General features: G+C 38.6%; 2 protein-coding genes across 2 annotated transcripts in view; one reads left to right on the top strand and one right to left on the bottom strand.

Moving 5' to 3' along the window:
- Positions 1–6,386, top strand: part of wdr93 (WD repeat domain 93) — an 18,872-nt gene extending 12,486 nt beyond the window's left edge. The window contains exons 12-16 of the mRNA XM_038267739.1: positions 1,162–1,369; positions 1,471–1,531; positions 1,620–1,776; positions 1,847–2,015; positions 5,398–6,386. Of these exons, the coding sequence (XP_038123667.1) occupies positions 1,162–1,369; positions 1,471–1,531; positions 1,620–1,776; positions 1,847–2,015; positions 5,398–5,515 (713 nt within the window). The 3' untranslated portion in view covers positions 5,516–6,386. The remainder of the gene's footprint in view (positions 1–1,161; positions 1,370–1,470; positions 1,532–1,619; positions 1,777–1,846; positions 2,016–5,397) is intronic.
- Positions 5,373–16,791, bottom strand: LOC119771630 (putative gonadotropin-releasing hormone II receptor). The gene is given in 5 exon segments (XM_038267729.1): positions 5,373–5,845; positions 5,848–6,249; positions 8,580–8,784; positions 14,350–14,926; positions 16,628–16,791. Coding segments are annotated over 4 exon segments (1,245 nt in total). The 5' UTR covers positions 14,887–14,926; positions 16,628–16,791; the 3' UTR covers positions 5,373–5,744.

Below are 16,791 nucleotides of genomic sequence, written 5' to 3'. Positions count from 1 at the left end.
GGGTTCTTGCAATGGAGGTCACCAGGGGGTTGCTAATGGTCGTTAGGGGGTTTGGATGGGCCGTTAACTCCCTCAGAGTGGTTTCAGCCACGTGCCTCATTGAAATGTGAGTCAGCTGAAAGGTTATGTCAAAGACCACCTCCTCTGTTGAGAGCAATGACTGTTGGGAAATGGTTGTTCCAGGTCAACAAAGATGGCTTCCTTAACCCCTCTCTCAAACCATCTGTCTTTCTTGGCCACATTATGGATGTTTTTGTCCTCAAATGAGTGTCGTTTAGCCTTCAGGTGTAGGTGATCTGCTAAGTCCTGTCCTGAGGAGTTGGCCTTGTTGTGTTGAGCCATGCGCTTGTGCAGCTGTACGCTTGGTTTCTTCAATGGTCTATGCACTGATGACGTAACCACGTACCGTTTAAACCACTAGGAAAATTCAACTCTACTGTTCAACTCTAAGATAGAAGCACCAAGAAGGTTTTAAAACAAAAACGTCAGAATGAAAGATTATACGTAAATGTTAATATTGCATAGGAATATTAAAAAAGCAGCCTGATGGGGTTTAGCTGCAAACATAAAGTTGATTTTAAGGTGAGTTACACTGTAATATTAGTGCGGCCTTTGTGTTTAGGGCATAGAGCTTGGAATCCAAAGGTTCTGAGTTCAAGCCCCATACCCACGGACTGACTCTCTGGGTCCCTGACCAAGACCCATAATCCCAAACTGCTCCCTAGGCGCCCTACAATGGCAGCCCAATGCTCTACAAGGGGATGTGTTGATTGCAGAGTTCATTTGGTTGCTCCGTACCTGTGACAGTGTTATACATATAAAAAGAAAAGTAAAGTTTTAGCTCAATGCTTCTAAAACAATGTCATGTTTTACTGAAAGTCTCACTGGTTTTCTGTAGAGCCAGTCATTTTCTGTCACCAGAGAGAGACTTAGTCCTTTCTATTAGAAGTATTTTGGAGTTAAGATTAATGAAATGCTTTTATTTAAACTTTAAGCGAACAAACATCTGAAACAAGGCCAAAAGAGTATAGACATACCTCCAAATACCTGCAGCTGTTAATGCATTTAAAGGTGGTTTTGCAAAAGACAAAGCAGAACAGGCTCAGGGATTAGGGTTTATAACATATTAAATTGTATTTTTGTTTTTATTCTTACCCTTAGGAGCGCCACTCTCCATCCTTGTGGTACCTGAAGAAACCAGCCCCATAACTAGGGTGCAGTTTTTGAAGAACTGCTCTGTAGCTGCTCAGGATTGTCAGATTGTAGCTGCTGATCCAGTCAGCCTGTTGTTGTTGTGTAAAAATGGAGCATTTTACACAGTGACTACAGGACCAGGCATTCACTCCTGCACCAAGCAGCTCATTGAAAGGTTACCTTCACTTTACACATGTCCAGCATTACCCATCTATAAGAACGTTCTCCTTTAAACAGGGTTTCCTTGATAAATATATATTCTATTCCATGCCATAGGCTGAAAGACAGCAGAGGTCTCCCGACTGTTACAACGATTGTGCCTTTCCTGCAGGGTGTGGTAGGAGCTCTTTATCATTTAATTCAGTATTTAAACACTGCAATGATAACTTAGACTAGTGTTTTGTTGGTTGTATTGTTCCAATTAGTCACTCGTTGTGCAGAGAAGTGGCAAAATGTCCCTGAAAGATGTCATCAACAGAGACACTGTGTGCAACCTGACTCTTCCAACATCCTTTCAAATCGCCTCTCCCTACAGTCCTGTTTACGTGCTGAATGTCAAACAGCAAGCACTGTTCATACGAGGTGAGGATTGGGATCATGGTATTCCCTCAAAAATAGTCCCTTTAACTAAAAGCTTTGATTTATCTCCCAGGTGACCCACAAACCAGCAGCAGTGATTTGTCTCAGAGGGGGAACCAGAGTCAGCTCTTTGTCTTCCGGTTCAATCAATCTGACATCGTTAAGCCTCTCATTGTTTCGCATCAAGACCCTCCCAGACAACAAACACTGGAGGAAATCTGCAACCTCTACCTTGAGCAAAGGTTAGCATCCCAGGCAGCAGTTTCTTTGTATCTTTCACCATTTGTCTAAATTATATAATTTCTGCTGTTTTTTTCATATACTCGTTTTTTACAATTTAGCTTTTTTTTTACTTTAAAAGATTTAATGTCAGCCCTTTCTTATTGTGAACATCTGCTGTTAAGGATCTTTGTTTGCCTTTATGACTCTTTTTGCTTTTCTTCTGTTTATTTTGCTGTAGTTGTAATAATGGCCAATCATAAACAGCCTTCATCAGATTTAATCCCAGGTTTTTCAATCTTCATGTTTTAAACCATCTAAAGGTGGACTTTCTGACATGGTTTGGGATCATTGACCTGCTTAGTGGGTTTCAGCTTAAAGAGGAACACCGTTTTTTTTACATTGGGCCCTTGATTTTACGTTATTACATCATGTTCTACTCACCCATATGAGTTTTGTGTCATTTGGAGCCGTTCTGAAGATATTCCATCCAAGTAACGTCTTCCTATGGGCAACGACTTGAAGGCACAAACTGAACTGTTCATAATGTATAATTAATGGTATGCCAGCATTTATAACATGTAGGTGAATCACTGTCCCCCAGACATCCACGGTTATATTTTTATATATCTTATATATCTTTTAAAAACAAAGTAGAGTGTATCTGACGTCATCTGCGTGCGCCGGCTACCATTCATTCATCCTGTCCGCTGAACTGCTGCTAGTTTTACTCACACGCCTGGAAGATGTCTAGTGCTACTACCACAGATGATCTCGCTCTCGAAATGGAATTGAACGATTCAGATTAGCTAGCCGAATGAATAGAAGGGGTAGAGCGTAGCCGCCTGTGGCCCGGGCTGCCTGTCACAACTCCAGTCTGGCAGGCAGATGATGTCATACAACCGGTGTTCCCCTTTAAGGTCACTAATGGGTAAACTTTCTAATTAGGGTTATCTGGCAAAAAGAAGACATTATAGTTCCGTGATTTATAACAAGTGTTACAGATTCTGAAAGATCCTGAAAGACTTTTCATCAATGCTTCTTCTTTTTTTATGGGCATTTTGAAGTATTGCACTACACACTGCAATAACAATCTAAAAATGAGAAACTGTCAGAAAACGGTGTTGGCTTGGAGGACCCAAATGCAGAAACAAGTAGGCAGCGGTGAATTTAAGTGGGTTTAATTAGGTTCACAGAAACTGAGGCAGGAATCAAAAAGTCCAACAAAATAACAAACGAACCAGAATCAAGGGGACATCGGGGGTAAACCAAAACTCAAGGAGCCAGGGAGAGACGAGGAAGGCAGACAGACGTTAGACGAGATGTAAGACGAGGATCCAGCAAACAGGAACTGAAGAGGGAGGGCTTTTAAAGGGGACGGAGACAGGGAGAGGGCTAATGAGGGAATTGAAAAAGGCTGAACAGAAAACAGAGCAAGAGAAAGAGGACACAAGAGGGCAGCAGAGGACAACAAATGGAAAACCTGGAAGACTGGAACTAATAAGAAAACATCAACAAAATAATAATAAAATAACTAGAATAAAGAAACATGGTGAAAAGAAAACTAAACACTAGAAATCAAGGACCAAAAGAAAAACATAACAGAAACAGAAACCTAAAAGAAACAATGTCTTAAATTAAGTATATTTACCATTAATTGAGTAGTTATATAAGATAATTTGCCAATGGAATGAGTATTTCTAGTCTTAAAATAGGATAATTAAATAATATGCACTTGAAATAAGAGCTTTATGGAAACTGCAAAATTGAAATCTGTTTACTAAATTTCACAAAAACCTTTTGACGCTCACTTTGCTTAAAGTTTAACTTTTTTCAAAAGAAGAGCAAATGCGCTAAAGAGCAGATGGAAACACATTAGTTGTATAAGTTCTGACATATCAAACATTTACCTCAGATGACTGATCAGATGTTTCTGCTGCTGTTGTCCACTGGCGTGTTTGACAGCATGTGTGAGACTTCAATATCTAGCAACTCTAGATCCATCTCTGTGTCCGTGATATCTTGCAGACACCATTGTTGTTTTGGAAAATAAACACTCCCGCCTGTGCCTCCGAAGTTCTCGTGACCATCCGCCGAAGTTCTCATGAGTTCTCAAATAGGCTCCCCCTTGCGCTTTGGTGGGAAACTGCTGTGCATCCCTAGAAATTCAGACTGACGGTGCAGAAGCATAGCAGCAACGCTGGTTCGCGACCAGACCCAAGCGACATTTGATGTGTGCGGTTGCAGAAGTCTAATCTGCCCTCTATTCCTCGACGTGAACGTATGATTGGTCAAATCTACATCCCCTCTACACTTTGCATATTTCCTGTTTGGTACCTTACCGGCTTGTTTTGTTTGTATGACCACCATTGTGGAAAGCGACTCGTGAAGATGGACCAGCTAGAAGAGCGAGCTGCGCGAGAACGCTGGGACCCTTTTCCCATCTGGATCCCCACTCTTTTTCAGCCTCATGTCCCTCAGTTTTCACACAAACTTACCCCCACTGCCTCGCCACCTCGGCCGTATCCAGACCCACAGCTAGTTGGTGATTGTCCCTCTTGTGTTTTGGCGTTGAATAACATAGCACAGACCACGCTTCAATATTGGGCATAAATCAAAAATATCTGTGTCATACCTGCGACAAGCTAACTGCAACACACTGCTGCAGCAGTATAACCAGCGCTTCACTTATACCCCCTTTCCTGTCAGCCCTCTATACAGAAAATGAGCCACTAGTGCCGTAAAAACCTTGGAAAAAGTCCGGGATCATAAAATTTTTCAATAAATTAACTTGAGCAAAGGCGGCAGATTTGTTTTATTGCTCTTTATGACCTCCTGCATGAATTTGTGGTGGCACTTGTAGAGTAATTTTAGCAGGCAAGCCTCCCTTAGGAAGATTTCCCACTGCTTCATGCTTTCTTGATCTGTAATCCTTACTTTCACACGACTTGGTGATGTGCTGTAGTCACCTTTTGCAGACTGCCAAATAGTGCTGTGTTGATACATAAGATCTCCCAGTCTGCTTCATGTTTACAGGCTTTATTTATGTGACCTTACACCAGTTGCGCTGGTTAGGCAGTTATTATGCCTTAAGGTCGCTAGTCAATTAGTGTTAAATCTTTTATTTCATAATTTACGGGTGGTGGGGTGGGGTTGTAATGATCCACGCAGTCAGACTTGTTTTAATACCTTTTTTGTATTTATTTAGCTTGTATTTTTCTCATTATTATTGTACATTTTCTTCAATCTAAAGCTTTAAAGTGTCACAAAAGATGTAAGGATGGAAACATTTTGTCAAAACACATCAGTTACAAATGTCAAGGATTTTACTCCCAGGATGAATCAGAACACATCAGACAAACTCACAGTTGGAACATTAATTTTTTGCTTTTTTTTCCTCTGAAGATCCCATTCAGCGGATGAAAGGAACAAAGCTCTGGCACAAACATGGGGAAAGCTGCAGGAAACTGCTGCAGCAATGGAGCAACAGAGATCTGAAGAATTTCATCCACTGAGCTACTAAAAGGATACAAATAATAATATGTGATACTTTTATTTCTTAAAACAAAATATTGTTTCTCTGTTTAAAATAAATACCAAGTAAGGGAGCCTTTCACACTCAATGCATTTCATTTACAGTTATTAACATGTTAGCATTTACAAAACAGATTTTATTATAACCTTCCCTGTAAGAATAAACCACTTGAATCTTCCTCTTATTCTGAATCTTTAAATGTTCCATCTACCCTTCATTATAAGCTGCTTTCAGGACTGGACTGTTGGATTTCACTGTCTATAATCAGAAAGCTGCTTTTCAGAGAGGATGCCTTGGCTTTCATATGACTGTCATTAGCTTTTCCTGACTCAGCCGCCTGAACTCTTTTCGTAATGACAAAGAATTGGCAGGAGAATATAAAGATCCACTTATAACGGTGGTGTTTTCCACATCCGCTGCGGAGGCAGCGTTGCCGTAATACCTTCGTAGCCCCTTCCTGAAGTGGATGGTGAACAGTCCGTAGATCACTGGGTCCAGGCAGGCGTTCACCAGCCCGAAGATAAACAGGATGTGGGCCAGAGAGTGGGACACCTTATCCTCCAGATCATCAGGACAGAACCAGTACCAGAGGCCCAGCAGGTAGTACGGAGTCCAGCAGATGATGAAGGACAAGACGATCACAACACTCATTTTTAAGGTTCTGATCCGGGCTCTGGGGATGTTGTTTTTAGAGCACCTCAGGCGTAGCTCATTGGTGGAGACTGGGAACAGCCAGAGAGAGAAAGCAGAAGAGTCAGTATAAGACTGGTGAACTGAGCTTAGAGCCGGTTAACAACATCCAGGATGGATTAATCCAGGGTTTTTATCTCAGGAGTGGTGTAGATTTTTTTTTTTTATGGTTCTACAAAGTCATGTTTGTTTTCTTTGTTAAGTTCTATATTTAAAAAAGTATGATAAATAAAATGTATTTGCATTTTTTTATTTTATCAATCAAACATTGGATATAAACATGTATCCATTTTTCTTTATGCATTGAAATGTTTTTTATGCTTGTTTTATTTGCATGTCTAGTGATGCTGTGTAAAAACTATTTGAAACAGATTTAATTTTTTTATATTTTTGGCTCCATCAGCATCCTCCTTACTGTGGATGGCTGCAACAAATACAGGTTCTTCACCAGCCTTGTTTGTTTCAGTTTCAGTGTTTTCAGCTTTTGTATTAATTGAACAGGGAAGTACTTATTGTGTAAATTTGGTTTTGAGTTCTGAAAATAAATGACCTCCCTCCCTTTAGAAACAACGTTTCCTCCTCCTTCCCAGTTCGGCTCACTAAAGAAAAATGTTGCTTCATCTTTAAACCTAAAACAATGTCATAGATTAGATATTAGATACTCACCAAAACTTGTTAGTTTAGTACATGATAAAGAAAATTACTGTTAAATCAGTATTTTTTCAAAACATATTCATGTATTCATGGATTCTCAGTCATCCAGGTCATAGTTATTCCAAAATAGTTAAAAAACAATCCACTGGACTTTGTTTCTAAGTTTAAAGACGTCTCGCTTCCCATCCAGGAAGCTTTTTCAACTTAAAATGTCAGAAACAGCGTTGAGTTCTAGGTTTTATACAGTAGCCCAACAAAGCCTTGTTTGGGCTTAGAAAACATTCAAATTGAACCGGATGAAAAGGAGGATTGAAAGGGGTGAAGAAAGCCATTTATGATGAGAGAGAAAAAACAACTTTAAACAAAGGGGGTGGACTCAGGTTTCAGCTCACAAAAACCTACAATGCAGCGATAGAGTTGATTCCTTCCCACTATCATAATCCTCACCCCCATGCAGGGGACCAAGACATCTCGCCTGGTCAGCCAGACCAACAATCCCCCTGAAGACCCCCTTTTCAGGGGCATAGACCAGTATCGGTTAGCAGGCTAACAAAGACCTCAACGACTCCCTATTACTAAGCGCTGGACCTGTTCCTCTGGCTCAATTTGCATGGTTCTAAGCCATAACAAGACTTTCTTTGGAAAACTTGGAAAACAAAGTCCAGTAAATATTTATTTTTTTTTCAGTTTTTTGGAAGTAAAAAAGAATGCAATGTCTAAAAACTCATTTTTGCCATAATGATTTGCTGAGATAGGTGTAGTTATGGGGGGTGTTGGGGAGTGGTGGCCAAGTGGTTCGGGCATAGGTCATGGAATCCTGAAGTTGTGAGTTTGAAACCCACTCTCACACACTGCCACTCTGGCTCTCTGAGCAAAGACCCTTAACCTCTTAATATCCACCTCATTTTGGGAAATTCTCGCCTGTTTTGCATACCAGAATGGAAAAGTAAATAACTTAGGAAACTCTAAGCCCAAATTACATGTTAATTATTTGAAAGCTAACACCTTCTAGTTTCTGAATATATAAATGAAAATTGGGTGAGTAAAAGACCCAAGTTGCATCAGTTCAAACAATACTTAATGTTTTGTTTTTTTTAATTCTCAAAAATAATAGGTATTTTTTGAACAGCAGTAACAAAGACATGCTTTCTTGTTTTGGCTGCTTTGTCATGCTACATTTTGAGATCCTTCTATATCTGTGTTAATTGTTCTTTGGTGCTGGAGTGTCCATAAAATAAACTTGGTGGTTGAATTGTGGAGAATCTAAGCTTTCCAACGATGTCTAACATGTCTATTTTGGTAAACATTTTACCAGTGTAATTTTCATGCATTCTGAGTTATTATTTGTAAACGCTTTGACCCCACACTGCTCCCCGGGCGCCACAAATGGCAGCCCACTGCTCCCCGAGGGGATGGGTTAAATGCAGAGAATTATTCTCGTTGCTGTACTTGTGACGGGGTAATTACAATAAAAATGTTTATCCAAAGCTAGATTAAAACTGCATTATATTTAATTCCTGAAAAAGAAAATAAATGTATCAAAGAGGAAGAAAAGCTTGAGCAGATTTATGGTTGGTAAAAATAAAATCATTTCTATCCAACTGTTATATCAATCTATTTGTAGCTCTATGCTGGAAGCAGGAGGTGTTGCTTTATAAGCTTTTTGTTGGAACTACAATGATCCACTGATCCAAGACTACAGACTTACAGTGGTCCTTCTTCAGCCGTTTTGAAATCTCATGGAAGATCCTGGCGTAACAGGTGATCATGATGACCAGCGGCAGCAGGAACAGGCAGGAAAAGGTGAACATGTTGTAGGCCGTCTCATGCCAGCGAGTGGCAAAGCTTCCCCATGTTGTGCACTGGGTGAAGTCCTCAGGGTGGATGATGGTCACCTTGTGAAAAAGGAAGATCTGAGGAGGGAGACTGAGATCATTTAAGTGATTCTAGACCAAAACCCCTAAATCGTTTAAACAACTCCAAGATAAATACGGTTTACATTCAAAAGACTTCTATAAGTACTTACTTCTTATCACACAAATAATGGCTTACTTTGAAGCAGAATACACCATCTTTGGAATTATTTCTGATAAAATGTGTAGAGGAAAATGATAAAAAGAATTTACAGAGACATTACTACACATTTTATCAGAAATAATTGTAAAATATAATAATTGTATCTCTGACAGCTCTACAGATACAAAGCAAAAGTGGGAACCAAAAAAGAACATCGTTATTGAAAATGAGGAATGGGAGGAGATTTCAGACAAAGGTTTTAAGATTACCCACAGCCCAGCATGGAAAGAATTCAACTGGAAATTAATTTTCTAAAATACCCTCTAGTATTTCAAATACAACAGAAATGCCTCAAACCTATGTTGGAGGAACTGGAATCAGATAGGGGACTACACTCACATCTTTTGGGACTGTCCAGTACTGATTCCATTTTGGCAAGGGATTCAGACAGAAATTAAACGAATACTTGATTTTACGTTACCATTGAACTCGTTTTACTATATATTGAGAAAATAATGAGAAGAGGAAAGCCCAGTTATGATATATTCTGCTAATAGTAGCAAAGAGAATGATAAGTCTTTCTTGGCTTAAGCCTTTCCCCCCAACGATTCAACAATGGCAAGAAAGATGGAAGAATGTGTATGTAATGGAGAGGATAACAGCAAATCTGCATGTGAAAATTGACATATTCTTGGGAGTGTGGGCCCCACCTATCGCCTGCTTTGGATCGCCACAGGGATAGAGAACGCAATAGGCTGAAAAGAAAAAAACATGTCAGCCCTCATTGTATGTATGTATTCCTGTATATTCTGTATAATCCCATATATTTATATTTATATTTATGCATAACTTTTTACAGTCCCTAACTATTAATTTTTGCTTGTACATACACCTGTAATAATATTTATATCCTGTATAGCACTTCTGGATAGATGCAAACCACATTTCGTTGCTTTGTACTCGTGAAAGTACAATGATAATAAAGTTAAATTCTATTAAATTCTATTCTATGTATCTCTCCACTTTTATGGTAGACACTGGACCAGTACACCTCCCGTCTATGTGAGCCCACAAGGACCCTGCTAAGAACGGTCAATTAGCAAAATAGAGCTGAATGTTTGCTGAACCACCCCCTTTTTATATATTTTTTCCTCTTCTTGGGTTTTACATTGTTTGTATATACATATACATATGGATATATGTTGGATTTATTATACTTTTAAATAAAGAATGTAAAAAAAAAAAAAAAAAAAAAGAACCAGTCCAGCATGTTTTTTTTTTTAAAGTCATAATAAATTGCTGCTGTGTTCACACGGTTTGGCTGAGCGAATGTGATCCAACTCAGCAGGAAGCTTAAAGAGTCACATAACCTGAACACGAGAACAGAAAGGTTACCAGCTTCCTGTGGTGTTTCATCATAGCAACAGGTAGGATCATAAATATTTATATAGTGTCAAATGGCTGCATATTTCACAATTAAAAACAATTTAAACTATGGCAGCTGTAGCTAATAAAGCAATCTGCTACCATGGACTGAGACCATTGCTCAGGTGTGACCTGACTTTGATCATCCTTTCACTTGGGTGTCTGTGAGAGATCGTTTTCCTCCTCTGTTACTCATGGAGTAGTGTTTTTTCTCAAGGCTTAAAGTCAACATGGTGTAACTTAAGGAATTAGACAAACGGTGGCTGGTGTGGGACCTCCAGGTGGGGAGGGGAAACCTGCATGGGAAAAGTAAGATCATCATTTTATGGAACAGTTAACCTAAAAAACTGGAAGCTAAAATCTTCTTATTTTATCTTTGGTATCTTTTACTATTATTTATACCTTTGGGGTTTTAGATTTTTTTCTGTCATTACAAAAAAAAATATGTTATTTACAGTAATATAATGTGATAGACCCACAAAAAAAAAAGGATTGCCCCTTATAAAATGAAAAGAACAAGATGGTTAGGTATGGCTTTTATCTTTTACAACCTAATTTTTCTTGGCTTGGAAAGCTTATGGAGATCAATCTCTTCCAGCTGTTTGCATCTAAACATACAATTCAACTCATGATTCTTGTAAAATAGTTTCAACTCAGTCAAATTCAGAAAGTTAAGCATTATTTCAACATATTTTTACTAAAGTGGAGGTAAAAAGTAGTCATGTACAAGATTACTCAAGTAAGAGTGGAAAAGCATTTAGTCAAAAGGCCTCTTAGTTAAAAGATGATAACATTTTGAATTTATTCATGAAAATACCATCATCAGATTGACAAAAATATTAGAGTACCCAAAAATTCTTGTATTTTAGAGGCAGAAAATCCAAAAAAATGACTAAAACTATTGACAGCATGACAAACTCAAAAAACTCAGACCGAAGAGAAATATTTGCAAAGATTATCACAACATAAAGCCTGTGAATCTAACACAGATAATATCTAGAGAATAGAATGGTCCAAAGTGACACAGAAGACTTAATTTATGTTCACTTGAACTCCAAAAGTCACAGCAAGTTCATTATTCAAACGAAAAGTATGGTTCACTTATTTTCCTAAAGGTTGCTAATATGTAAATGTATTAATCCTGTCATACTGGACAGCAGAATCCCCACATCATCATGCTGCCACCACTATGTGTTACCGTGGACTTGATCCACTCAAGGTGATATTTAGTGATAGCTTTCCTCAAGCTTTTCCTCCATGCCCTGTCTGGGTTTTTTCTTTCAACAACAGCTCTTTTCTTGTCATTCCCCATGGAGGTTGATCTGTTGTGTTCAAAATTCATATCCACAGATACACCCTGAGATGCAGCTCCCTGCAGCTCCTCCAGAGAATTCCTCCTGTTTGTTCACTGATGTCAGCCTTCACAGAGCAGCTGGGTTTAAATTGAGATGAAACACACAGATATACCTTTTTCGACTATCTGCACACCTGTTAGGAGCCTTTGTTTTATCAGAATGACAACATATAAGCTACACAAAGTTTTATTGTTGAAGGTTTTTACATAAAATTGCATTATTTTCCTTTGGCTGCACATTAATGAAATATTTTCTGTACGAGGTCCCAATAAGATGCATGGAATTGCATGATTACAATGTGTCCTTGTGTAAAGAAATAAAATAAAATAAATAAATCTGTTAATTCCTTGTATTTTATGTCTCCTAAGCATTTAGGGTTTGAGTGTTTGTTTCACCAATATGTGAAGTATGGAAAACCAGAGCAACCCATAAAGGTCTGATACATCACACCTAAACCAATTAAATAATCTGTCTTGACCCTTGTTTACTTTAAATGATATATATGAGTTTATATGCTGTTGAGATATTATGACCAAATATTTTTATTTTTCTGACATCTGCCCAAAGGAATGTTTTTTTTCTTAGACCCATCTTTGCAAAGCTTTAGGGTGTTTATTCTGTTATCTTGACATTTTGCATGTTAACTGGAGCAAGAGATGCTTGTTACTGGGGATCCTCTAGATATTTTTTAACACCTGGTCCAAGGTTGTTTTTTTTTTTTTTTTACTTCTTGATGCCTATAGGGATCTCATCCTCCTTAACTTTTCAGTTTTAAAAACAGAAATCTTCAGTTTTATTTAATTTAACTTTATTGTCAGATTTTAGTGCACGAAAAACACAAAAGCCAGAAGACAAGACAACATGATTTTACAAGCTTTTTATTTATTTATTTTTTTTTTGCAAAAAAAGATGTGAAAGATGTGGTTTAAATGTGTATTTACCCCTTTTAATCTGATAACTGATAGTCAGCTGCGGGGCAATTCGGCCTTCATTTAAAGAGTTCTTAGAGAAGCCCTAAGAAGTTCAGGTATGAAAGAGATGCAAAAAAACATTTAAACAAAGAAACTTCTTTGGAGCAAACTGAATTTTGAAAATATGAATTTTTTGGTATTTTCTGTCAAGGAAAATTACCTTGAAACACCATCCCTATAGTAAAATACAGTGGAGGTAGTATCATGCTGTGGGGTGGGACTTTCTTTGACAAACCTTGTTTAAACCAGAGTTTAGCTAAATACAGTGTTTGCCATGATCAGTAGGCATTATTATTTTGGTTTGGTTCAATCAGCCTCTTATTGTTTAGCATGTTCTACATGTTTGGTCATATTCTGTCATTTTTGACATTTTGAGTTTGCTTTATTTGTTCGTTATGCTCGCTTTGCAAGGTGTTTTCTAGTTTATTTTCTTGACCTTAGTAGTTAGTCTTGCCATTGCTTTCTCAGTTATTTCCTCTTTATCATTGGAGAGGTTCTGTTGTTTATTCTTTTATTTGTTTTTCCACCTGTCTTCCCATTTTATCATTGCTACTACAGGCAGAGCATTCAGCTAACTAGTATATTCCATTCACCTGTGTATTCTGATTTTAGACATTGCGTGCACCTGTTCCCCTCATCATTTAAGGCTTCAGTTTATTATTAGTTCTCATCTAGTTTTCTGTTTTATTTCGTGTCTGTATGCTTGTTTTGTTTTAGTAAATTATTAAACTCAACCTGCTGCTTCCTAACAACCATCTGAACTTTGATCCTGAGCACCAGATTAAGACAGTTTTGTGTTGAAAGAAACTGTGAGAGCCTTGAAAGGAGTGGCGAGGATATCCTCCCACTTTAGACATACAGCACATTTATTTGTTAGAATGGCCGGTGGTGGTTCTTGATAAAATTTAAAAGGGGGGCAGGGTGGGGTCAATATTTAGTCATGGGGCACAGAAGAAAAGAATAACAGACACAGACAAGACATGAAAAGATAGAATTTAGTATTTTAAGTGAGCCACAAAGCCTATAGGTCTGTACCAGGAAGCAGGATTACTGGGGTAGCGAGACAACCTCAGCTTTAACTCTGACATTCCTGTACCACAAAGCTGGATTCATTCTTTGTGAGGCTAGTCATCATGGTAACGTTCTCATAAAGACAAACCTGCTCCGGGTGACCATGGATAATACTAAGCTGCAGCTTCAGATATATACCACCCTGAATAATACTGTTTAATCACCATAGGTTTTGTGTTCCAGACACATGAATATCTAAGGGATACTCGCTGCTCTAGATGCTTTTTCTTATGTTTTCTTTGGTTGTCTGTTGTCTTCTTTTTGCTGTTGTTGTGTTCTCTGTTTTCTGTTCCCTTCATCTCATATGTATGTTTTATTTTCTCCTTTTTCATGCACTATTTCCTGCCTCTATCTCTTTCTCTTTCCACTTAGTTCTTTATCCTCTTTCTTTATCAACTCCCTTTTCCGTCTCAGATTTTACTAACTAAATTATTGTCAATACAGTTTTAGGCATATGTATCAAGCGGTACCTTATGGCAACAGCCATAATGGTCTGTTTGTAAAAGCAAAGCTGTTGAGCTATCAACTAGCTGTGGGACATTGATTCCCAGAGCTATAGGAAGAGAGAAATAAGTATATCTGTATTAATATCGGCTCAGGACCTTTGGTCAGGTTGTCCTCTGAGCATGACTGACCTTACCTGAGGGATTGAAAGCAAAGCACTCATGCTCCACGCCACGGCGAGCATGATCTTGTTTCTCATCCGGGCCTTGTTGATTGCCAAAGGGTTGAGGATGGCGGACTGCCTGTCCAGACTGATCACCACGGTGACAAAAGCGCAGGAGTACATCGCCAGCAGCTTCAGAAACATCAGCAGCCTGCACAGGAAGTCTTCAGCAAGCCACTGGACCGTGATGTTCCATGCAGCATCCACAGGCATCACTATGAAGGTCACCAGCAGGTCAGCTACGGTCAGGTTAACAATCAGAACCTTGACGTGGGATTTCCGTTTCCCGTCCCTGTGAGCCGCCCACAGCACAGCCAGGTTGCAGAAGGCTGATGTGCCGCAGAGGATGAAGGTGATGATGACTCTGACTTTGGCTGCTGTGGTGAAGGTGGGAAGCTGAGGGACGTCCTCCCCGGCCGTCCAGTTGGAAGGGGCCAAGGAGGAGTTGCAGGTGACATTAGCTTGGAGGTCATGCATGGTCACTGCAGACTGGAATGGAAAGATATTCATTTTCTGCAGCTTCTGGATGCATTTTGCCAATTTATCAGCTCTGGTAATAAAAAGCAAAAAACGCAAGTGATGATTGCAGAGTAAAAAGTCATGAAGTAGGCACAGATTTCTCACACAAATCTTCTAAGATCCCATAAATAACTATTAATGATGAGACCTGATGAGGAAGTTATATGAAATAAAAGACTATTCATCTGTAGTGAGCTAGAAGAACCAAAGTGGAACACTATGGGATAATCACATTCAGCACATTAGGGACCTAATTAACAACGATCATCAACGCTGACAGTTTTTATATACATTACTTAAGCATTGCTACTAAATGAATGGAAAGATTGTGCAGCCATGCTTATAAAATGGAAGGAACAGAGCATGAATAATAATTCAATGTTATAGTGCTGTAAGTAACTTGAAAGGCAAAAAAAAAATAAATCTATGCTGAGAGATGAAAAAAAGACTGTTACGTAGTTGCATTTAAAAGGGTTCCTGAAAAAGTCATAGAAAACACACATTCAAAAAAGAATCTGCTGGAGCAAAGTCTTAAAAGTGGTGCTACTCTGTTTGCATGTGGAACTTTTCACACTAAATAAATAAATAATTTATTAAATTCTGAAAAAGAAATGATCTGATTAAATTTAGACAGAAAAGATTAATTTTCCTTTATTCATTTGACAAATGCTTAAAAAAAAAAGAAAATTGGACCCCAAACCCTTTTGGTTGAAAAAACTTCAGTGACTAATTATTGTCCCACTCTCAGGGGCGGATTTAGATAATTTGGGGCCCTAGGCAAAAACAGGCAGGGGGCCCTCTGAACTGATAAGAGAACCCTAACCCATTATACAGATACAGAAATTTTAATAGAATAGACATCCAGTATTTATTCGAGTAGCAGAAAAAGTCACCAGGTGCTTTTTTGAAAGAAAAGCGCTATAGGGGTCTGAAAAGTCGCTAAATATAGAGAAAAAGCGCTAAGTTGGCGTCACTGCTCTTCGCATCGTTTGTTTACAAATGGTTTCCTGCTGTCTACTTGGACCTTTCTGAACATGTCCAGCAAATGGACTGATCCTAGGCAATTGCCTGGTATTGCTTATTGGTAAACCCCCCTGCCCACTCTTCACTCTCAGCTATGATATGCTGTACAACCCCTTTCAAGTCACATCCAGCATCTCAAAAGGATAATGGTGAATTGACCGGACTCTGCTGCAACTCCAAACTATGTCACTTCCACCTCTGTGCAACTCATTGCTAGTTTCTTTTCCTGGAGTGCTTTGCTCATTTAAAATGTTTAACTTCTGTACTCTCTTGGTGAAAGTGTTAGTTTTAGATCTACTGCAAATTAATCTGCCTCTAACTTTGTTTATACACTGTGCAGAGATTTGGAGAATTGCTTTTTTCTCAAATTGTGTTTTTTTTTTATGTAATAAACATATTTATATTGATGCATGCATGATTTCTGTTATTTATTGAATGATGCATGCAGCTGGGGAACAAATCGTACTAAGATTGCATGAAGCAAAACAGGCTTGGTTTAAAGGTTCACACTCTTAAGTGTTATTGGTACATTTGTGCACAAAGCATGAAGGGATCATTAGTGACGGCTTCACATACAAATATGTCTTCTTCAGAAGTCGACAAACTATATTATGCATGCCTTATGACAGCATAGCAAGTTTTATAGTCTGAGTATTGCACTTGAATTTTCTATTCCAAAGAGAAATATCAAATGGAGAATTTTACTTACCATTGAAGAAAGCTTTAAAGATCATGATGGTCAATGCCGAACCAAGGGGACTTCTTTCCTTTAAGAACCACTTTGAGGCTTAAAAGCAGGATATCGCTGTGAGCTTCTCTGCTGCAGCGCCTTTATCTGAGTATCCATCCATCATCACAGCTGCTTCACCTCTG

The sequence above is a fragment of the Cyprinodon tularosa genome, unplaced genomic scaffold (assembly GCF_016077235.1).
Source record: "Cyprinodon tularosa strain WSP-4 unplaced genomic scaffold, ASM1607723v1 ctg682, whole genome shotgun sequence".
In the NCBI taxonomy this organism is placed as follows: domain Eukaryota; kingdom Metazoa; phylum Chordata; class Actinopteri; order Cyprinodontiformes; family Cyprinodontidae; genus Cyprinodon; species Cyprinodon tularosa.
Note: the sequence above shows the minus strand (reverse complement) of the source record. Positions and strands in the feature narration are given on the sequence as shown.